The following is a 24,610-nucleotide window of genomic DNA, read 5'->3' on the forward strand; positions in this document are numbered from 1 at the left end:
TCAAAAGACAGATCGCTTTCCCGTGTCGGATGAGTCAAATGATGGCGGTCATACACTGTGCCAGTAGTGAGCAACGCTACCTTCCTCAGCCATGGACTTGTGTCTGCGCTGTGTGCATATTGTGTAAAATTACTGGATAGGAAACTGACTAAATGACTGGTTAGTGAATATATAAAGGTATAGTTTTCGAAAACACTTAAGTCTAAATGCACATATGTACGCTGCCACTTACCCATGCAAGTACACACACACACACACACATACACGCACATACAAACATGCGGTGCTTCAGTTAAAGACAACTTTGAAATCATGATTGGAAACTTAACCTAAAAAATACACAAACTAATTTTAAAGTGAATCCATAAGTTTAAAAAGGAATTATGACATATTGATGATAATTTAGCATTAAATATACGAAACTCTCTTCATCTGTTTCTACAAAGCCTTCCTCTGCAGGGGTGAGGGCTATCTACATAATCAATACATATTATGTATGAAAAATGACAGCACTAGCTTTTGATATACCGCTCGGAAGGCCTACTAATTCTTGGATAGGAATGTACCGCACCTTTTATGTGAACACGGCAAGCAACATCAACTTTCATCAAGAATAGACAAGTCCCGGGATTTACCTCCAAAATATGATCATTGGAACAAAGGCGAAACAAAGCCTCAGTCGATCTACTCTCAAAGGAATTTATATGGATGTTACTATTTTTTGGGTAATATACGAAGTCATATATATATATATATATATATATATATATATATATATATATATATATATATATATATATATATATATATATATAACCTACAAGGAAAGAAGAAAACACGAAGTTCTTTCCTTGTGGTTATCAGCATATACCTAGATCACGTGCACCTACAGTGATTTACTTTATATATATATATATATATATATATATATATATATATATATATATATATATATATATATATATATATATATATATATATATATATATATATATATATATATATATATATATATATATATTATTGTTATTAATATTATTACTACCGCCTGGGAAGATATTGGAAGCATAATGTGTTGTCTATGGTAGACCCTGCTGCCACATGGCATCACGAAAATTGTGACCAAGTCCCATTTGCTGATCTGACTTTCTGCCTCATTTACACACAATTGCAGGGTCTTAATTGTTTCTCTTACTATTGACAACACAACATACATATATTGTTTCTCACTTTTGATCCTTTTTTTCATTTTGTATTTATGGTTCTTTATTATTATTATTATTATTATTGTTATTGCATTTTCACCCCCCAAGCCCCGATGTGGGCCAGTGACCTGTGCCCGGGTGGGTTAATCCCGGTAAAAGAAAAAAAAATCGATTCCTTACACTAAATCTGAAACACAGAAGAACGCAAAAGAAAAAACATATTTCCCTTTTAATAAACTAAAACAGGGTAAACGTAACTAGCAGCCCCACTTTAACAATCTATCCCAAGTGCTGGAAATGTACAAATGATGAACAAGTGAGAAGAGAAAATACAAAATAACAAATTAAAATAATTCTGTATTAAATTCACCGATTTACTAGACATACGTTGTGTTTTACCTAACATTGTTGTAAAAAACGCCTGAAGGTGAATATGAGTTCAGGAAAATGAATGGAATAAGTAAAGTAAAATTTTAGTATTATGGAGTCGCAAACGTACTGCACAAAGTGTGATAATTTATAGAGAAAACTTAAAAATTTATATAACGCATTGCAGAAATGGAGGTGAGGGAATGGCTATGTTATTAAAAATTACTCCATCCATGAGTAACGTTGTACATGGCAATAGCCCAACTATCTGTTGCAGTCACATCCAGAGTAGCGTAAGGACAATAACTTTAAGTTCGGTTCTACATAGAATTAACTAACTTGATTCTCACTTAACCTGAGTTCTCGGGTCACAGCCACAACCAAAACGGGTGTGAACATTAACCTGAGTCCTGAGGTCAAAGCCACAACCAATAATGGGTGTGAACATTAACCTGAGCTCAGTTACTGACGGAGTCTTGGTATATCAACTTTATCCGCGAGCAGCCCATGTCTACACCACACCCGCCACCTCTCACTACCACCAGCCTCTCTTGCCTCACTGAGAGCATACTGAGGCGGATGACCACAGGGGCAGGGATAAGTCCACACGAGGAAGCATATTGCCAAATGGAATAAAATCCAACTAATGAGAACGACAGCATACAGACACTGCATAGGCATTTAAGATGGAGACAGTAGGAGTTAAATCAAGTTAGGGTGAGGCATAGTACGCGGTGTGAGGCAGACTACATGAGACACTGGTAAGAAATAGAAAGTGTCTCATGGTTATCACACCCCTTATATGAAGTAATTAATAGTTCTATGGGGCTGTGTTAATGAAAGGAACCTAGGGAAGAGGAACTAAAGTGACCAATCATAAGGCTCTCTCATTCAGACAGTCAGTCAGGTAGCTGCGTGGTGGAGCTAAAAAATGCTATTGACTATTGGTTGATGCTACTGTTTTTGTCTGGACATATAGACGTAAGGCAGAGAAATACTATCAGTGGCAAAGAGATAATGCAGTAGAGTGTTATGATTAACAATACCACATGCTAGAAAATAGGCCATAATGTTTGAAGACTTACTATATAACTGGACGTCTTTGTACTGCCTGGGATCACAGCAATATTGCCACGTGACATAGCATACTACTACAACATGAACACCAAAGGACAAGGGACACAACATGTTAATACGAAGGGGAGCGACATGTATACAGCAAGCCTACAGCACTGTTACGGAACGGGATAACGTGTCACGGCGCTTTTTTTTCTGACACGGAAAGGGATACTCTAACACGGAGGCTTTCATCCTTCCACAGTATAGGACAAACTGCCACGGAACATCTCATACTGTTACAGGGCATCCCATACTGCCACGGAACATCTCATACTGTTTCAGGGCATCCCATACTGCCACGGAACATCTCATACTGTTACAGGGCGTCCCATACTGTCACGGATCATCTCATACTGTCACGGAGCGTCCCATACTGCCGCGGAACATTTCAAACTGTCACGGAGCAAAATACGGTGTCCCTAAAGACGGTGGAACTTAAGGGGGGAAGACTTAACCTCAGGAAGAGGCCACCTTAAAGTCATTTATCTTTAGCTGCGTCACTGAGGGATAACCCGTAAAATGAATTACGTTAGCAAAATGAGTGAGTGAATTAGTCAATCATTGGACAAATCATTTATTCAATCACTCTGCTTGGTCAGTCGTTCACTCTATCACTCAGGCAGTCAGGCACTTAATTCAATCATCACTCGATCAGTCAATCACCTAAACGGACAATCATGTATTCACCCGTTCAGTCAAATCAGTGAGTCAGTCAGTAATTAGGAGAGCACCACAAACTGCGAGTCGTTACAATCGTTGAGGGTCCACGTCAGCTGATAAGGACTTGGCTTGGTGATCAAACCTCTTAACTGTCTCTCACCACACCACTGAGAGACACAGCACATTGTTAGGGGGCAGGGAAAAAACACTTTTATTTGAGTTGCAGGCTGCACTTTTCAGGCATCGTTTGTATGGCTGTAACAAACACCTGTGCAAAATTTCATGCCATTTCATGCATACTTACCCTGCCGCATCGCGAACGACTTTTTGTCAACTTTTAGTGTATACCAAAAATTAGGTGTCATTTAATGTTTTCCAGGATAATGATAAATTTTACATGGGTGACATCGATTTAATTCACATGTTATTTTACAGGTACACCGTATAGAAAATCATTACAAGTTCATATTGAAATTCTTTTTTGTGCGGAACCTTGGCATCATTTTCCTAGACAATAATCTTTGCCTAATATATCCATCTCTCGATTCGTATCCCGTCACTTCAGTGCAAGCTTCAGTCATCACTTTTATGCCTCTCTCGACCGCCTGAGTGCTGTTTGGCCACTTGGGCACCACTAATGGTGTCTCAAGAATGTCATTAACCTGTAGATTTGACAGAGAAGCAATGTAAGGAGGCTCAGTCTTGAGTTCATTCCTCCAGTTAATCATGGAATGATAGTTTTTTGCTTGCCACTTTAGTTTCGGAGTCACCACCTTTCTCATGTTGACTACAGGAGGCACATCCTCATTCCCATCTCCATCTTTACCCTCCTCATCAGTATAGTTTAACAAATTCTCGTCAACAGCAGCATCAGAATCTTCCTCCTCCTCTTCAGATCTGCCAGTGCATTCTTCCTTTTGCTGATTCTCCTCTCTAATTTTTCTTATCATTGAGACAGCTTTTTCTCTAACAGTCATGTCCTCATCTGCACACATACCAAGAAGAAGTTGATCTGTGTGGGCGAAGTATGCATTTCTCTGGACAGCCTTCTTCACTATCGTCTCCTCCTCACTATTCAGGTGTTTCATATATAGCAGGGACTGGAATACGTTCCTTGAGCCGTGTGTTACGTAAGGGTGTATCTTGATGTAAAACCACATTGGAGCACTGAACTTTATTATTGTAATGACAATTCTTTTCAACTCATGGCTGGGTCTTGATGTTGCTACATACAGCCTGAGGATTCTACTCCATAAGGTGTTCCACCTTGACACACAGGGAGGACCTGGCTCAATAGCAGCCAAGTCATCTTCAACAACACCTGTGATAACTCCTTTACAAATCCTATACAGGTATTTCTGATCCCAGGACAGATCTTTCTCCACTTCATCATTAAACACAGGGAAATCAGGGAAACTGACTGGCTGGAAGGCGACAACTGGAAGCTCAGACAAAGACTCCTTGATCTGCTTTCCAATGGGACCACGCCAATGCTCAGGACCACTTGGTTTACCATCATAGTGATAAAAAACTGCGCGGAAAGGCAGCTCATTTCCGTGAAGCTGACATATGAAATAATGGAGCGGGTGACCAAGTAACATTTCAAGATGATGAATGACTCCATTTTCTGATCCTACATTTACATTGGTTCCATCACAACCAACACACACAATGGGCTGCTGGGTTAGATTTTTCTCCACCAGAAACTCGTGAATAGTTTTGGCAATCTGCTTTCCGTGTCCAGTCTTGGGAGTCACATGTGTGAGATATTCATTGCCAGGCTCAACCATGATGACATAATGATCTTTCACCATCATCCTCGAACTCCATTTCTCGGTCTTCTCATTCTTTATCATCACACGAGTGGCGGTCTTCCCTACATTACAGTACAGTAACACAACATTGAGAAATGAAATGAGAAAAGGCTGATAATCAATATAGACATAGCACCATACTCATCTGCAACAAGACAACTTAAATAAAATAAGAGATATGAAAAAAAAGTTGATAAACACTGAACAGAACATTGCACCGCCACAGCGGCTGTTTGGCTAGTACTGTAGGTAAATTTAAAAATTTCAGTAGAAAATGCGGCAGACTAAACCTCGACATATCAGCTTCAAATTTGGCATGGAGTCTTAGATATGTATAAGGAACAATGCCTGAAGAGTGCAGCTTTGAGCAAAATTTCACTGCCCCCTACAGCACAACTACAGAGCTTCCAAAACAAGTGTTTGAGATCAGCCAGTGGCCAAGCGCCACCCTACCAGGAGACAGTGGAAACCATCCACCTAAGAAATAAAACAGAGGCCCTCAACTTCAGGTTCCATCGCCTAGGGAAGAAGGTTTGGGACAATCTCCTGGACGACCCTCACATCCCAGACCACCTACGCGGGGAAGACATCAACGGAGGGAGACCCCACGCCTGGTGGCCCCGGAGTCTGCCCGCACTACAAAAACCCAACCCGCAACCCATCTATGTCCGCCACAGTGATCCACCTTAGATTAAAACTTAGATGATATAAATTCACATTTAACAAGTCACAATCAAGTGAGTCCATAACGTAATACAGTATAAGATGTTAATAAACTTGTAATTGTAAAATCAATCTAGTCATTGTTTACTAAAATAACCATTGTGCAACCTCATTCTAAATCCTAGGTTAGCTTAGTTAGCCAACAAACTCTGTAATATGTAAAACAAGGGGTGTCGTCCCCCTCTGTTTAACTCATTAAACTTCTTTTCCAACCTTTCCCCCCACGACTATATGTTGTGACTTCGCCATCCCTCATGTCTGGCTGTGCCTTAAGCTCCAGCATGCCTTCCATCCTTTCCCCACCTTTACCTATAAAAAAAAAGAGACACAGCTCCGTATTATAGTGTCTCACCACAACACTGAGAGACACAGCTTCGTATTATAGTGTCTCACCACACCACTGAGAGACACAGCTTCGTATTATAGTGTTTCACCACACAACTGAGAGACACAGCTTCGTATTATAGTGTCTCACCACACCACTGAGAGACACAGCTTCGTCTTACAGTATCTCACCACACGCACTGAGAGACACAACTTCGTCTTACAGTGTCTCTCGCCACACCACTGAGAGACACAGTTTCGTCTCTCAGTGTCTCTCGCCACACCACTGAGAGACACAGCTTCGTATTATAGTGTCTCACCATACCCACTGAAAGACACAGCTTCGTCTCACAGTGTCTCACCATACCCACTGAGAGACACAGCTTCGTCTCACAGTGTCTCTAGCCACACCACTGAGAGACACAGCTTCGTCTCACAGTGTCTCACCATACCCACTGAGAGACACAGCTTCGTCTCACAGTGTCTCTCGCTACACCACTGAGAGACACAGCTTCGTCTCACAGTGTCTCTCGCCACACCACTGAGAGACACAGCTTCGTCTCACAGTGTCTCTCGCCACACCATTGGGAGACACAGCTTCGTATTATAGTGTCTCACCACACCCACTAAGAGACAAAGCTTCGTCTCACAGCGTCTCACCAAACCTCTGAGAGACAAAGCTTCGTCTCACAGTGTCTCTCACTACACCCACTGTGAAACATATAGCTTCTCCTGTCTCTGAACACCATCACTGAGACACGCAGGCTCGTCCACTTTTGTCTCTTACCACCAGTGCTAATGAGACACACAGATTCTTCCATCAGTTTCTCTCACGGCATTATTGAGACAAAACTTATGGCATTGTCTCTTACCATCACTAATGAGACACACACAGCTTCTTCTAACATTGTCTCTTACCATCACTAATGAGACACACAGAGCTTCTTCTAACATTGTCTCTCACCATCACTAATGAGACACACAGAGCTTCTTCTAACATTGTCTCTCACCATCACTAATGAGACACACGGAGCTTCTTCTAACATTGTCTCTTACCATCACTAATGAGACACACAGAGCTTCTTCTAACATTGTCTCTTACCATCACTAATGAGACACACAGAGCTTCTTCTAACATTGTCTCTCACCATCACTAATGAGACACACGGAGCTTCTTCTAACATTGTCTCTTACCATCACTAATGAGACACACAGAGCTTCTTCTAACATTGTCTCTTACCATCACTAATGAGACACACAGAGCTTCTTCTAACATTGTCTCTTACCATCACTAATGAGACACACAGAGCTTCTTCTAACATTGTCTCTTACCATCACTAATGAGACACACAGAGTTTCTTCTAACATTGTCTCTTACCATCACTAATGAGACACACAGAGCTTCTTCTAACATTGTCTCTTACCATCACTAATGAGACACACAGAGCTTCTTCTAACATTGTCTCTTACCATCACTAATGAGACACACGGAGCTTCTTCTAACATTGTCTCTCACCATCACTAATGAGACACACAGAGCTTCTTCTAACATTGTCTCTTACCATCACTAATGAGACACACAGAGCTTCTTCTAACATTGTCTCTCACCATCAACAATGAGACTGATAATGTTTATTTTTTCCTTCGTTTTATCATGATGCTACTGTGAGTATTCCTCTATTTCAGAGAATCTGTAACTATCATTGTACTTACATACATTAAATCTCTGACTGTAACTGTACTTGTAACTGTGCACATAGCTTTAACTGTGCTGTATTTACGCTTGAACATATAATTACAAATTATTTTTAATTAAACCATTACTTGTATTTGGATATTTATTGATACCTGTACATGTAACTACACTGCACTTGTATATATATTTATACATGGGACAGGGATTTGTTTGCGTGTTTCTATCATTATGATTTACACTGTTGCTCTGAGTGAATTATTTAATTTGGTATCAATTAATAAGAATAACAGAAAATATAACCGAGAGACGAGGATCGTTCCACAGGCCAGAAATCTACTTTTTATTCTCAGTTATACTTCGAATTAAATTTCAGCTGCTGTATGCTGGCAGTGTTGTATAAATTCAAGAATAAAAATAGAACCAAAAACTAGCAAGCGACCCATGTTCTCCACTAATTGGCGGAGCTGGCGGGCATACGACCAGACTGCTCGCTGCCGGCACAACACCTCCCTGCCTAAATATCGTCCCTCTGATGGGTGAGTGGGGGAAGGGGGGCAGAATAACAAATTTTCTACTTAATACTGTATAGTAAAGTCGAAGTTGAAGCTGTATGAAAGGGTATTTTTCCCCATTGATATGGTATAGTCAAAACTGGTTACTCGCTACAAGTAACATTCCACAGGCTGCAAAAACAATAACAAAAGAAAGTTTCCACTCCACAATAGATAAAAATATATATTCCCCGTAAAGTGATAAGCCATACTAGGTTGATTCATTGCTATAAACAAACACTGAATATTTACATATCAAAATTGTGTCATAGGTAAAAGGAAATTATATCACAATTAACGAATATAATGACAATATATTTTCCAACGAAACAAATATGTCTCAGGTAAATAGAGCACCAGTTTTTGTTTACAACCTGTGAATATGAATAAACTAAATGAGTGCATAATTCACATCCTAAAGGAACAAAAGAAAGAAGCAACGTCGATATCAAATTCCTTCCCAGTAAGAGGAAAAAAATACATTTATACACACTCGTATTGCAAATAGATGAAATATCATGAATTCCGACCTTGAAACAACGAAAAATATTCTCCGTACCTGAGAAATTAACCTGTTAATCACAACTCATGGGAGGGATGAGGAAGAGACAGGGAGAATAAGACTAAATACTCATAAACGGAGAGAGAGAGAGAGAGAGGGAGGAGGGGGTATGAAGGTAGAAAAACTTGAGTAATTTTGGAGAACACAAACATCATTTAAGTGCTGAAAATATAATATATATACTCTCTCTCTCTCTCTCTCTCTCTCTCTCTCTCTCTCTCTCTCTACCTCCAGGCCTCTCCCTCGCTTCTTATACCTTAACCTCTTAACTCCCCATTTTTCTATTCCTGAAATTTTTGGATTTACCTAAACTTTCTTCCTTCTCTCATCCTTCTTTATCTCTTAGCCTCGCTCCTCTTGTCTTCTCTCTTCTCCAGGTTTCGTCCCAGAAGACCTGCAGCCCCTCACCTACACCAAACTTGGGGCCTCTGGTGGACAGACCTGACACAAAGTTTGGCTCTCCTCACGCCGCCCCCTGACCAACAGGCAGTGGGCTTTGGCCTGTGAGGGGGGGGAGGTCACCTCCTCTCCTTCCCTCTCCAAAATAACTGACCTCTAACTCACAATGATTGGTTTTAACTGGCATTATCGTGAGTTAACTGTCACTAATGAGACTCTAACTGGTACTACTGGGGCACTGACTGGCAAAATTAGATCTCTAGTTGGCATTATAAAGGCTTTAATTGGCATTAACGGATTACTATCAATAATTGTCTGACCCCTACCTCGGAGTACCGCGACAGGCTTGGCATTACTGGTGGTACACTGAGTGACTGTAATAGGGCAGTAACAGGCTCAGAGTTAACGTCGTCTTGTTTGACTTACCTTTACGACCTCTAATGTGTGTGTGTGTGTGTGTGTGTGTGTGTGTGTGTGTGTGTGTGTGTGTGTGTATGTATGTGTGTGTGTGTATGTGTGTGTATGTACAAGTATGTATGTGTGTGTGTGTATGTATGTGTATGTATGTATGTATGTATGTGTGTGTGTGTGTTTGTTTCTGTGTTTGGTTGTGCGTGTGTGTGGGGGGTTATTTGTGTGTGTGTGTGTGTGCGTGTTTATTTTTGTTTGTGTGTTTGTTTGTATGTTTGGATGTGCGTGTGTGTAGGGGTTTATGTGTGTGTGTTAGTATATTTGTGTTTGTGTGCGTGTATATGTGTGTGTGTGTGTGTGTGTGTGTGTGTGTGTGTGTGTGTGTGTGTGTGTGTGTGTGTGAGTGTGTTTTATGTCAGTATGCACGGACAATACGTATGCGTCTCCCAGAATTTACATGTGTACGTGTTGGTCTGTGAGGTTTTTTTGTGTGCATTTGTTTAACATTCTCTCTGTCTCTCTTTGTATACACAGCTCCAACGTACGAGTGTACCTGTACGAGTTGGGTTTAGTCCATCTGTACTTTTGTCGGCGTGGATGTGAGGGTGTGTGTTTATATCAGGGTCAGGGAATTGTTCCGTGTGTTCATTCAATCCCGTGTCTGTGTTACAGCTCTGATGTTCTGCAGTGATAACTTTTATGGCTCACTTTTGCCTGCAATTTTTGGGGGGTTTATACACTTTCGTTTCAATTTCGTTCTTTCGTTCCCGCGTTACAACCGCGACGTTTTACTGTGACAACTTTCATGGCTCACTTCCGTTTTCCGATCTCTTTGTGGTCTTTTTTACATACACCTTTCTCATTGCAGAGACCTTCAGCCGGATCATCATCGTGAGACTAGTTTTAGGATGTACCATCTTTACATGTGTGGCCCAGATGGGTGCTTTATCCCTGGCGTTTCGTTCGGGCAAACGCAGGTAAATGTAGAGGCGATTTCCCAGACACTCATAGCCATATAGTGGGATTCAATTTTGTCCGAGCTCCGTTTTTTTTCTGTTCTATTGGGTTGTCTCCCAGATGAGTCTAGAGACCACTCTCTGCCTCTATTGTGAGCCTCTGATGGTGAATAAACATTACACATTCATGTTATTGTGGCCAGGAAATGACCAAAATTACACACAATTTTTGGAAGTATCTGTAATGTGGCTCTTACCAGTGTTATCACGTTCATATCGTCGTGTGTTTGACCTTGTGTTTAGCGGAGGAACATTTTCTGTGGTGATGAGGCGCTGTTCTCATGGACCCTCGGGGTTTGTCTGCCACTGAGGACATTTTAATTTCATTTAATGGTCCTCTCTCTCTCTCTTTGTTGTGTGTGTGTGGTATTGTTCTCCACCGACTCCCTAGCGGCCGAGTGGGGCTTCATTCCTGTCTCTCGTTTTACTCAGTCATTTACTATTGATGAGTTTGGACGCTAAGAAAAACTGCAGAATATAAACACAGGTGGGCATAATATGTGCCACACACTGTTAGTTTAGGTTACGTTAGCTACGGGTACGTTTAGGTTAGCTTCAATTATTAGTTATGTCTACGTTAGGTTACGTTAGCTACGGGTATATTTCTCTTAGCTTCAATTATTTGTTATGGCTAGGTTAGGTTAGTTTATGTTAGGTCTAGGTTAGGGTTTTAAGACAGATTAGGCCAGTAGATTATGTTTGGTTCGGGAAAGGTTTGAATTTAGAATAGGTTGGTGTGTCAGTTGTAGGTGTGTGTCGGTGGAGGGTCGGGGAAATATGAGAGACACTTGCAGACGTCATGGTGTTCAAGAACCAATTATCACATATCATGCCCACATACGAGTGGATGCTACCAAACTGTGGGCTGGATGCCTCTTGTTAGCCAACATATTCTTACCTTTTGTTATGTTTTATAATATAGCTGCTGGTGGCGGTACATGTTGAAGTGGCTATTTACTTCTTTGTGTCGTCTACCTTGTGGTGCTTATTAAACACAGCTCCATCGTGCCAGTTGTACCATAATCACTGTTTTTAGTACAATTTAGAGCCTATGTAGATAATTTATTGGTTCCACACTTCTGCTCACCACCATTTAGAATAACTCCTGTACTAAAATAATCAAATCTATCACCCTCGTGTTATTAAGGGACGCTGAACATCAGGTATGAATGTATTTTTAACACATAATCTCATTTAATTCAGTGAAATTCAATAAACTGGTGAGTGTTGCTTGTGATAAGCACACACTAGGAGGACAGTTCTTTCAAACGTGATATAATTTCGTAAAATTTCAGCTCATTCCTCACTTAATTTGGTGGGACCACAAGACGGCAGCGGCGGAGACCTCAGGGAACTGACGTGTTATCCCCTGATTCCAGTGGTTAAGTCAAGACAAAAGTGTGTTGGGTACGAGCCTCACAATCCTCCTGCCATTAGAAGATGATTATTTTCTTAACATTATTTCCTGACCTTTTTATTCACATTACACAGCTCTATCAACACCAGTCCTGAGTGACTGATTGGCTGACTCACTCAATCATCTATTAATTCAGCATTCCGACCCACCCAAGTTGACGCAGTTCAAGTCTAATTTAAGGTCAGTCTTGTTGAAACAGATTTAAGGATGACTTAAGCCTCCTCGTGCACAGTCTGCTGGTGGGAGGCTCAGACCTGCTATTTAGTCTAAAGGAGAAAGACTTAAGCTCTTCGGACTCTTCACTGTCGTTTAAATACAGGTTTCTCGTCACTATGTGAATCAGTCAATCAGTCCAACTATGTTTTTTTTTCTGTCAGTGAGTGAGTAAGCAATTATACCACTAGTGAGCTGTGGGCGCACCCAAAATTGCAATTAAATGAGCTTCATGCAGTGTAAGGGCACTTGAACTACCACCACTATACGCACACACATTATATATATATATATATATATATATATATATATATATATATATATATATATATATATATATATATATATATATATATATATATATATATATATATATATATATATATATATATATATATATATATATATATATATATATATATATATATATATATATATATATATATATATATATATATATATATATATATATATATATATATATATATATATATATACATTAATGGTTGCCCTCGAGTAACTAGGATGATCGGCCCAAGGGCCATCTTGGCGTGAATTTGTTTAAGGTGTAGAAGCTGTCGCCAATATGACAACCACACCCTAAGTTAACGAGTTGCATTACCCAGTGTCAAGGAATCGTCCGAGAAGATCGGACAACTCGCCAGCTGCACTGGTTAACCATTACCAGGGAACAAGATCCGCAAATCGATTAATATCCAGGTCCCCAATTACTGCTGGGCAGACAGAGGCAAAAGGCGTAAAGAAACTTGCCCATAGTCTCACCCTGCCCGGAGATCGAACCCGAATCCACTCGCTTGCAAGGCAAGCATGCTGACTATTACATCACAGGTAAGTATATATATATATATATATATATATATATATATATATATATATATATATATATATATATATATATATATATATATATATATATATATATATATATATATATATATATATATAAAATCACTCCTTAACATCAAACAGACGTCAATGACCTAAACATGTATTGATATTGAGTGATTTAGTTCAGTTTTTGCCCAATCCATTAATTTTATTCACTGTGACGAAAATGACACTGATTATCTATTAAACCATATTATATGTCCATCAACAGTGACACTAACTAGCAATATATGATGATCCATAACGGTGAATATTATGAACTACAAATTATCAGAAAGGGTATAATAATAATAATAATAATAATAATAATAATAATAATAATAATAATAATAATAATAATAATAATAATAATAATAATAATAATAATAATAATAATAATAATAATAATAATAATAATAATAATAATAATAATACAAATAATAGTTGGCATAAGATTACCCTTTCATCAATTAATCATATTAAAAAAATTTGCTCCTTGCTGTAGTTACCCACAATCCTTTACAGTCTTCTGACACCAACCCTCATACTCTGAAACCTTACTGACGCCACGCTTTATACTCCGCACCCTTATTAACAACACCATTAGTTTCTGAACCACCCTTATTGACACCACTCCTTACACCCTGAACCTTTAAAAACACTACCCCTTGTACCCTGAACTCTCACTGGCAGTAACCAATACTCGTAGAGCTGACACCACTCTTCATTACCCCATAATCTCACTGACACCACCCCTTGTACCTTGAACTCTTACTGACAACAACCATTACTCGTTGAGCTGACACCACTCTTTATTACCCTGAACTGAGAGAGGCCCCCCCCACCCAAAAAATAAATAATGTCCTTCCTCACACCACCCCAGTAATATTAATGGTCTCATCCGTAACATAATTGGACCGGGGGTTTTATCCACTTACCACCCGACTTAGACAAGCTGCCTCGGAACAACTCCTCCACAATAATAACAAGGAGGAGGGGGGGGCGGTGATGGAAGAATGAGAAGAGGTGGAGAAAGAGAAGGAGAGGGAGAAGGAGGAGGAGGAGGAAGAAGAAGTAGAGGGGTGAAGGAGAAGGTAGAAGTGGAAGAAGACAAAGAGGAGATGGTGGAAATGGATGAGAAAAGGAGGAGGAGGAAGAGGCGGAAGAGGAATAGGAGGGGGAGGAGGTCTCTAGTCTCTCTGTAGATTAATATCCTCATATCCTTAATCCCGGTCCTTATGTAAGATACTAGGCTCCTGGTTTTGAGATCTTGGTTGTCCTGTTTACTACCCTACTAGTTATTGGGGGAGGAGGGGTCGTAGTGATGACACACCAGTTACTAAGAAGCTGGATTAGTTTGGTGGCTAATAGGGACCCGGTTATTAGGTTGATTACTGGGGACACCTGATTATTATATTACTGGGGACACCTGATTATTATATTACTGAGGACACCTGATTATTATATTATTGGGGACACCTGATTATTTTATTACTGGGGACATCTGATTATTATATTACTGAGGACACCTGATTATTATATTACTGAGGACACCTGATTATTATATTACTGAGGACACCTGATTATTATATTACTGAGGACACCTGATTATTTTATTACTGGGGACACCTGATTATTTTATTACTGGGGACACCTGATTATTATATTACTGAGGACACCTGATTATTATATTACTGAGGACACCTGATTATTTTATTACTGGGGACACCTGATTATTATATTACTGGGGACACCTGATTATTTTATTACTGGGGACACCTGATTATTATATTACTGAGGACACCTGATTATTATATTACTGAGGACACCTGATTATTACTGTTACTGGGGACACCTGATTATTATATTGATTATATTACTGGGGACACCTGATTATTATATTACTGGGGACACCTGATTATTATATTACTGAGGACACCTGATTATTATATTATTGGGGACACCTGATTATTTTATTACTGGGGACATCTGATTATTATATTACTGAGGACACCTGATTATTATATTACTGAGGACACCTGATTATTATATTACTGAGGACACCTGATTATTATATTACTGAGGACACCTGATTATTTTATTACTGGGGACATCTGATTATTATATTACTGAGGACACCTGATTATTATATTACTGAGGACACCTGATTATTATATTACTGAGGACACCTGATTATTATATTACTGAGGACACCTGATTATTTTATTACTGGGGACACCTGATTATTTTATTACTGGGGACACCTGATTATTATATTACTGAGGACACCTGATTATTATATTACTGAGGACACCTGATTATTTTATTACTGGGGACACCTGATTATTATATTACTGGGGACACCTGATTATTTTATTACTGGGGACACCTGATTATTATATTAACGGTGACACCTGTTTATTATATATGATTACTGGGGACTTAATATATATAAAGTGTTATTGGGGACTACCACTTATAATGTTATTTACTAGAGGACCCGGCTATAACCCTTCTTACCTGGAGTGAGGGGGCAGACTGTACTCACACGCAATATATCTCGCCCCATGAAAATTATACCTCTCCCTCGCAACACTTCCCACAGAGAGGAGTACATTTACCTCCCAGCAAGTACATCTCTCCCCCACAGCAAGTATATATCAACACCATAGTAGATATACCTCACGCCACATCCAACAATTCCCGTCTCCAGAGAAATATTTTGCCTTAGGTCAGTATAAATATGAAAGAATAACACAAACCCTTATGTCGTTTCTCATACCATAACAGTATGCGATCTACCCTGAACGTATGCCCAATTCATGACCTTATAGACTACATATCATCAGCATTTTCTCATTGTAAGGTATCAGAAACCTGTGATAAAATGCCTCTCACATCACATAACATGCCTGTGTGGTATCTGTATGCTGTCGTTCTTATTAGTTGGATTTTATTCCATTTGGCAATATGCTTCCTCGTGTGGACTTATCCCTGTCCCCTGCCCCTGTGGTCATCCGCCTCAGTATGCTCTCAGTGAGGCAAGAGAGGCTGGTGGTAGTGAGAGGTGGCGGGTGTGGTGTAGACATGGGCTGCTCGCGGATAAAGTTGATATACCAAGACTCGTCAGTAACTGAGCTCAGGTTAATGTTCACACCCATTATTGGTTGTGGCTGTGACCTCAGGACTCTGGTTAATGTTCAGACACATTATTGGCTATAGCTGTAACCTCAGGACTCGGGTTACTGTTCACACATATTATAGGTTTGGCTGTACCTTAGGACTCAAGTTAATGTTCACACCCATTATTGGTTGTGGCTGTGACCTCAGAGCTCAGGTTAATGTTCACACCCATTATTAGTTGCAGCTGTTATCTTAGGACTCAGATTAATGTGCACCCATTATTAGTTGCAGATCTCAGGACTTAGGTTAATGTTCACACCCATTATTGGTTTTGGCTGTGACCTCAGGACTCAGGTTGATGTCTATGAAATAATAAATTTGGTTTATAATCAAGCAATGTTTAATGTAGTTCCACCTTCTGCATTTTATTTAGCGAATCATCAAAGTTTCGGGGGGGGGGGATGCAGTGGCTTAGTGGATACACCTTTTTCCGCTTATCCAAGGGGTGGTTGATTCTAGCCAACAGATTGTACTTCCCATCCATTAGTGAATGGATACTTCACTTTAGAGTTGGGGATGTGAAAGTAGTTGAGTGTATTGAAGCCACACTTCCTCTTTTCACTTTTCAACGAATCCCAACCTCATTGAGCCTAACTTTATTCTCATATTGGTCCTCAGTTGTAATTCTGTGCAATCTTGGTGAATTTATCTTTCAGACACAGACTCTGTATGTCATGTTTCCATTAAACTTTATAAGTTCATCTCATGATATCTTTATGCAACAATGTAATATTGTAGTGAATCGTTCATGTAGGAGCAGCTGTGATGGAGACCAACCTTATGGACGAATAAAATTAGCATATTTTTGCATCAGTACAAGGACGGTTGATTTAGCATTTAATTATTTATTTGCAGGTCTAATTGACTGTTATGTTTCTCGTTTTGTAAACATTGTTTTTATTTGTTTTTAACACATCAGTTCCTATTAGTATTTATGACAAAGTAATAAATTTTCTTTCAAGTTATTTAAATTGGAATGCCATTAAAGAAATACCAAATATTTGTGTGGTAAACTACACGTTATGCCAGATACTGCATGTAAATAATATTCACCAGTACTTAAAAAATGCAAACGTAAATTTAGTCTTGCGATTAATTGAGGAGCCTCGTTAAAGAAATATTATAGGTTATTTGTATTATGCTAAAAGGAATGATCTGAATTCTTAGCGTATATAAAATACTGGAATCCTATCAGAATGCAATATAGACAGGAATTCATAAAGATAATCAATGTATCTGTATTTTCTTACCGATAAACGACGTAGATCATATTGAATAACTTTTTTAAAACAAATGTATGGAATTCTACATCGAATTCCATATTAATAGAAATACTGTACATTTGGTTAGTTTGATTGTTGTTTTTGTGGAAATTTATATTGGAAATTCGCCTCATCACATTGTATGCTGCCCATTTCCAGCTCTATTCAATAAAAAAAATAGACTTCGTGAATAAATGACTAATACTAATATTCAAAAAAGTCCAATTGACCACCCAAAATTTTATTGACTTAATTCAGCATCCGCTTGATGTCACAAAAATGCCACAATTTTTTTTAAATTTCCCATAGTCCATTAACTTCGAAAGTAATCCTCTCACCAATAAAACATCATTCGATACTTAAGCAATCTCATTCAAACCACAAACACACATACACACACACACTGCAGGGTCAAGACCTACTAGGCGCTATTGCACAGCTACCCCCCTTGGCCATGTTCGGCCATTCCTCAAGTCCCTCTCACCGACCCATCCTCACCACCGGGATATCAACATAATCAAAAGTGACAATTTCGTTTCGGAAAGAAGTGGGATCAGTGTTGAACAGTTATGAACAGTGTTTAAGCCAGTGAATTCAGCACTAGACAGTACCAGTGAGAGAAGTGGCCCATATGTGAGATAAGCACCTGGGAACCACGCAGTGCTAATCTATCCACTCTGGGAACAACAATGGGTCGGCTTTACACCTGACTACGAGATAACACAACACCACCTAGCAAAGAGCAAGGTACTGTGACACCACCCCAAACCATTCGGTGTCTCCATGACCACGTGAGGTAATATCAACACCTACGGACGAGTTACTGCACCACGTGAACACCACACCACCCGGTGTTTCCATGACCAAGTGAGGTCCTTCATGACAACACCTATGGACGAGTTACTGAACAACGAGGCCTATGTGACCTCGTACAGTATGGCAAGAGACCAGCTCGGGCCATCAACTGTAAACTATAATATAATTTGTATGCTCATGTTCCTTCTACTTTAAGTAATGAAAACTTTTGTTAAACGACCCACCCACCCCATGTCTTTGTAATGAATCATTTTTGTAAAATGTATATTTTCAGCCTTCCTTACTCGTGCCAGTGCCAATTTAGCCAGAGGGTACAGGGAAGACATCCAGTACCGGATGAAGGGTCTTTTCAACATAAGACGACCCCAGGCAGGAACAAAGGTGTCGGCAGCTTCCATTACTGAACTTTAGTATACAGACGACCTCACCCTTGTCACTCACACTGAACGCGACCTACAGGACATCCTGAACACCTATGCAGGTGCGAAAGCACACTTCGGCCTTGAGGTGAATGTACGTAAAACTCAGATTCTCTTTAAGCCTGCCCCTGATTCAGCCACACCCCCACCATCCATCTAGCTTAACGGTACTACCATCTCTAATGTTAACCACTTTCAGTATCTCGGATCCCACCTGTCCACCGCTGTGGACATCGATGAAGAAATTCAACATCGGATCAGATGTGCATTTCAAACCCTTGGCAGACTCCGTACCCGTGTCTTCTGCTGTATGGAGCTGAAATTATCTACAAAGTTGTACGTATATCGAACAATGGTCCTCCCCACCCTGCTATATGGCAGTGAGACATGGGTCACATATAGGAGGCACCTCAAGGAACATGAAAACTTTCACGAGCGTAGACTACGTACCATCCCCCGAGCTCGCTGGGAAGAAAAGAGCATCGAGGCTACCATTATCCATGACCATCTACGTTGGACTGGCTATACTACCCGCATGGACGACAGTAGATTGCCAAAGCAGCTACTTTACAGTCACCTAACGAATAGTAAAGGTAACGCCGGTGGGCAACTGAAAAGGTATAAGGATAGTCTTAATACAAACCTGAAAAAGTGCCAAATAGACCCCAGCACCTAGAAATCGATTACTCCACATCGTAACGCTTGGAGGAGCACCACACGAGATGGTGTCAATACTTTCGAGTTAGCCCGACTGCAAACAGAGACAGATAAGCGCCAACGCCGGACAAATGCTGCCACCGTCCCTCCCGCACTAGATGTAGCCCTCCACATGTGCAACTCATGTGAACGACCCTGCCGGTCCCGTATCGGCCTCTTTAGTTACCTCAGAACTCACCAACATATCATTGTCTCATAGCTGGATGATCGTCATACTCGATTCCGAGTGACAGCAAAGTATGTGTGTGTGTGTGTGTGTGTGTGTGTGTGTGTGTGTGTGTGTGTGTGTGTGTGTGTGTGTGTGTGTGTGTGTGTGTGTGTGTGTGTGTGTGTGTGTGTGTGTGCTTCCAAGACAGATTAAACAACAAGACTCAAAAGAACTAAATTCTTGAAATGAAATTTATAACTCGATGATGGGTGAAGGTGACGCTGTGTTAGTGTGTTATTCCAAGATCAATTATAAAAAAACTAAAATATTGTTACCAAAGAGATACAATAGTTATTGGCCATTGTACGTGAGATCCAGTATTAAATTGTATGTACATAAACAGCGACTGCAGGCAACGGGTCAATTACTGTAGGAGTTGATTTTTCATATCCGCTCGATCATCGACTGTACCTAATGCTAAAAGATCACTCAACACTAAAACAATGCCAGTCAACCCTCAAATGTGTAAGTCACCTCTTCACTGTGTAAGAAACCCTTCCACTGTGTAAGTAGCCCTATCACTGTGTAAGTAACCCTTTCAATGTGTAAGTAACCCTTTCACTATTCAGTAAAACTAATTCAACTACATAAATGCCCGGAATCAACAATAAATCAATGTAATTCATCATGCAAGAAGATTCCACTGAGTATCTAGACGACGCCTTCAACTTTCGAATTTTAACCTACATAATTTAAACTATAAATATTCTCCTTTAACTCCAAAATATTCAATTCAACACCGAATAATGTATCTCATCATCTACAAACCCTCCTTCATTACACACATACTATACAACACCCACATTAGGTCACCAGGTTTTCTACGATTTTCTCTCTTTGACCTCAACTATACGAATTAATTCGTGAGATCTAATCATCAGAACATGGCCACAGGAGAGAAAATGCCTTTGGTCCTTATAAGTTGATGTGCAGGTGAGATTTTAGTTCTTATATGGGATGGGGCTTCTACCCTATTGGTGGATATTTTTCTCTGGTGTAGGATGTATTCTTCTATAGGGTCTGGGCCACTTCCTCTCAGGGTGAGGTGCACTGCTTTCCTCAAGTACTATACATATTATTTTTTTTCCTTCGAGATGTAAAACTTGTTCTTCCAGGGAGGTAGACATTTAGTGCTTTCTCAATGAAACACTTGACGTTTACCTCCTTGAAACATGGAATGGTTTCTTCATGGAACATAAGGCATATTCTTCGTGAAACACGGAACGTTACTTTCCTCCTGAAATAGCAGATACATTCACCCTAAGGAAAAGGAGACTTTTTTCCTGGACCATGAAGTGTTCAGGTGTTTTCCTCATGAAAGGAACAATACACTCCTCCTGATGTAAAATACTTCCCTACATGTTCTCCCTAAAAAAAATACATTGTCTTGTAGGACCATGAACCCTTTTCTCCCTCCCATAGACGGAAGGTACCTTATGCACAGGACTCTACACTACACTTTCTCCGTGAGGAGTGTGGTCAGTGGGTCTCCTTGTCCTGGATATGAAGTGAAGCCCCGCGTTGATTTGCATCTCATTTTGAAGGACGGACTCCTCAGTTGTGGTCCGCTAGGGTGTTCCTCTAGGGGGGTGTAGTGGAGCATGTCCGTATGCAAATGGACCTATCGTTGGTCTGGCCCCGGGAGCTTGATGGAGTTGTTGGCGGGTGTGTTCCGTTAGCGCCGGTCCCATTGTGGTATGTCCTTTGTGATTAGGCTCCAACATTCAACATATATATATATATATATATATATATATATATATATATATATATATATATATATATATATATATATATATATATATATATATATATCTTGATAAAATCACGGGCAAATGGAAACAACGGAGTACCTTAACTTTCTTGAATAAAGACGAAAGCTAAAATCCCGTTCCATTTTTTTATCAAGACTATCTTATCACGTTTTCATTGTGGAAATATATATATATATATATATATATATATATATATATATATATATATATATATATATATATATATATATATATATATATATATATATATATATATAAATATTTATATATATGTATGTGTGTGTGTAAGTACAGTCGGCCAAAGTTCCACCTGTTACAGTAGATGGCGCCTTTAGTAAGATGTTGGGCAGCTCTGTGTTTGTTTATACCATTGTACAACTCCCGGAATGACCCAAAAGAGCCTCGTATTCTCGCAATAGTAGCCAGACTAAAGTTGAAAAATAAGCATTTCACCTCTATCTGTGAATGTAAGCATTTCTTGTATGGAAACAGTTTTAATACAGGTTACAAAATTGAACGTTATTGGCTCCTACCTGGTTTCCGATAAACGGTGACGGTGTGGCCAGATGACCCCACATACTGTGTTTAGTAATCTATCCTCAATATCTGAATGCTGATATCTTATGTGGTTTTAAATAATACTGTGATAAACCAATAAAACGTAACTAGATGCAGCCATCTTTATTATGTGGACAGCATTTATACTCTCCATGCTAACTTTTTGTACCAAACTTGGGTATAATGTAGTTTAACTAAATTTAAAATGCTATTTTTAAGCTCACTGTTAAGGTGACCCGATGTTAGACTTATCTGTAATCTAATCGACTAATACCAAGTTCGATGTTTGTTTGAAACAATGATTGCGGTTCTGAGCAAATGTGTGAAAACCAGTCCTGCTACCACCACACAACCTCACTCACACTACACACCACTAGAAAGCCTACCAATGTCCATATTTATTCTACCGTCTCTTGTAGTATGCTTGTCGGTTTCCTACCAATTCAGGAAAACTAGTTGAGTAATACTGTGTGAATATTTTTTGCAACACATTTATTGGTAGTCAGGTTGTGAAGTAAATTAAAAGACTATTATTCCTGATGTTTCATATTTTATTGTTTACATGCAAATCATCAGTGTTTGTTAAAATATTTGTTTTTAACTACACATGTCATAAAGCAACGAATACAGTAATTAAAAAAAAAACGGTGATCATACCCGGACTAAGCTACTCTACTGTACATGGCGGCTCACTCATTCAGTATTAGATTTTTATTACTGATCATTATAATAGTACTACGAGTCTTAAAAAATAGACTTAACTTTTGACTTTCTCATAATATTCGGTCTAATACATGGGCTCTGTAAAGGACGTCTGACTTTATAATCAAACGAAACTACGTAATTGTTGTAGCCTATTGTTAAATGACTGTTCCAACTAGTCTCAATCCACATCTATAGAGTGAGCAAACACCACACCAATCACCTTTCATTATATACAGCATGTGACCTTGGTTTAATAAAGGTAATTATAACCTGTAGGTGACGTCACCAGGATTGAGGGGAGGTTTGCTGCTGCAAAAATATGGATATTTTGCAAGAATATTTCCTCTTTTTACCTCAGGAATGGAACTATCCATTTCCTGCAGGCCTCCCATAATCTTGGCCACGACCGCTGCCCTACCGATACAGCCAGGGTTGTCCAGCAGTTGTTCAGAGGTGGAGAGGACATGCGGCTGTTGAGGGGGCCGAGTTAGAGGTGATATATGAGATCCCATAGAAAATATATGGGGAGCCAGAGAGGGAACAGACACCATCGGAACTTATGGCTCACACTCATATCCGGTGGGAACTGTTCCTCTGCAAGCCACAGCTTGTCCTGAACCATGTCACCTTTATGCCAAACAGACTGTGGGAGGTGATTAAGTAGAAGGTGGATGGCTACACTACTAACATTCAAAATAAAAGTAAAACATATTGTGTGTTATCTTTTTCTTCTTTTTTTTTAACGGGGATTAACCCATCCGGCCACAGGTCACTGACCCACATCAGGGCCTGGGGGACGAAAATATAATAATAATAAATAATAAATAATAATAATAATAATAATAATAATAATAATAATAATAATAATAATAATAATAATAATAATAATAATAATAATAATAATAATAATAATAATAATAATAATAATAATAATAATAATAATATATATTATTATTATCATAACAACAATTAATAAAATTAATAGCAAATTAATAAAAATAAAAATATAACAATAAAAATAATAATAATAATCATAAATAAATACAAAAACGAAAAAATAAATCAAGAGTGGGAAACGATATACATTATGTATGTTGTGTTGTCCAAGTAAGAGAAAGAATTGAGACCCAGCAATTGTGTGTAAATGAGGCAGAAAGTCAGATCAGCAGCCTGGGACTTGGTCACAATTTTCGTGATGCCATATGGCAGCAGGGTCTACCATTAGACAATGCATTATGGTTCCAATATCTTCCCAGGCGGTAGTACCTCCCTGTTTGGTAGCTGCTTACTACCTACTACTACCTATTAAAACGGGGCATATACTGTATGTTATGTCATGCAATACAACTTTAGACTCTAAGCTGTCAGAGTGTGAAATTGAATTGAATACCCGAACTGATTTGAGACAGGATAAGTATACAGTATTTGGTAATTCAGCAGTTTCCAACCAACATTTGCAGTTGTCAAGGCAACTGTGTGCATATGTATTTATGAGATGTTTCGTCAAGTAACAACACCTCGCCACACCACCACCGTCTAGCAGACAACAGGTACTGTAGGAGCCAATGAAGTTCTAATTTGTAACCTGTGTTAAAACTAT

The 24,610-nt window shown here is 39.3% G+C and overlaps 1 protein-coding gene across 1 annotated transcript in view; it reads right to left on the reverse strand.

Annotated features, from left to right (window-relative positions):
• The window catches only part of LOC121871660, a 120,688-nt gene extending 97,056 nt beyond the window's left edge, over positions 1 to 23,632 (reverse strand). The window contains exons 1-2 of the mRNA XM_042374071.1: positions 23,579 to 23,632; positions 23,364 to 23,480 (exon numbers count right to left, since the gene is read on the reverse strand). Of these exons, the coding sequence (XP_042230005.1) occupies positions 23,364 to 23,480; positions 23,579 to 23,632 (171 nt within the window). The remainder of the gene's footprint in view (positions 1 to 23,363; positions 23,481 to 23,578) is intronic.
• Between the last annotated feature and the right edge of the window lie 978 nt (positions 23,633 to 24,610).

The sequence above is a fragment of the Homarus americanus genome, unplaced genomic scaffold, assembly GCF_018991925.1.
Source record: "Homarus americanus isolate GMGI-L3 unplaced genomic scaffold, GMGI_Hamer_2.0 scaffold39675, whole genome shotgun sequence".
NCBI classification, from domain to species: domain Eukaryota; kingdom Metazoa; phylum Arthropoda; class Malacostraca; order Decapoda; family Nephropidae; genus Homarus; species Homarus americanus.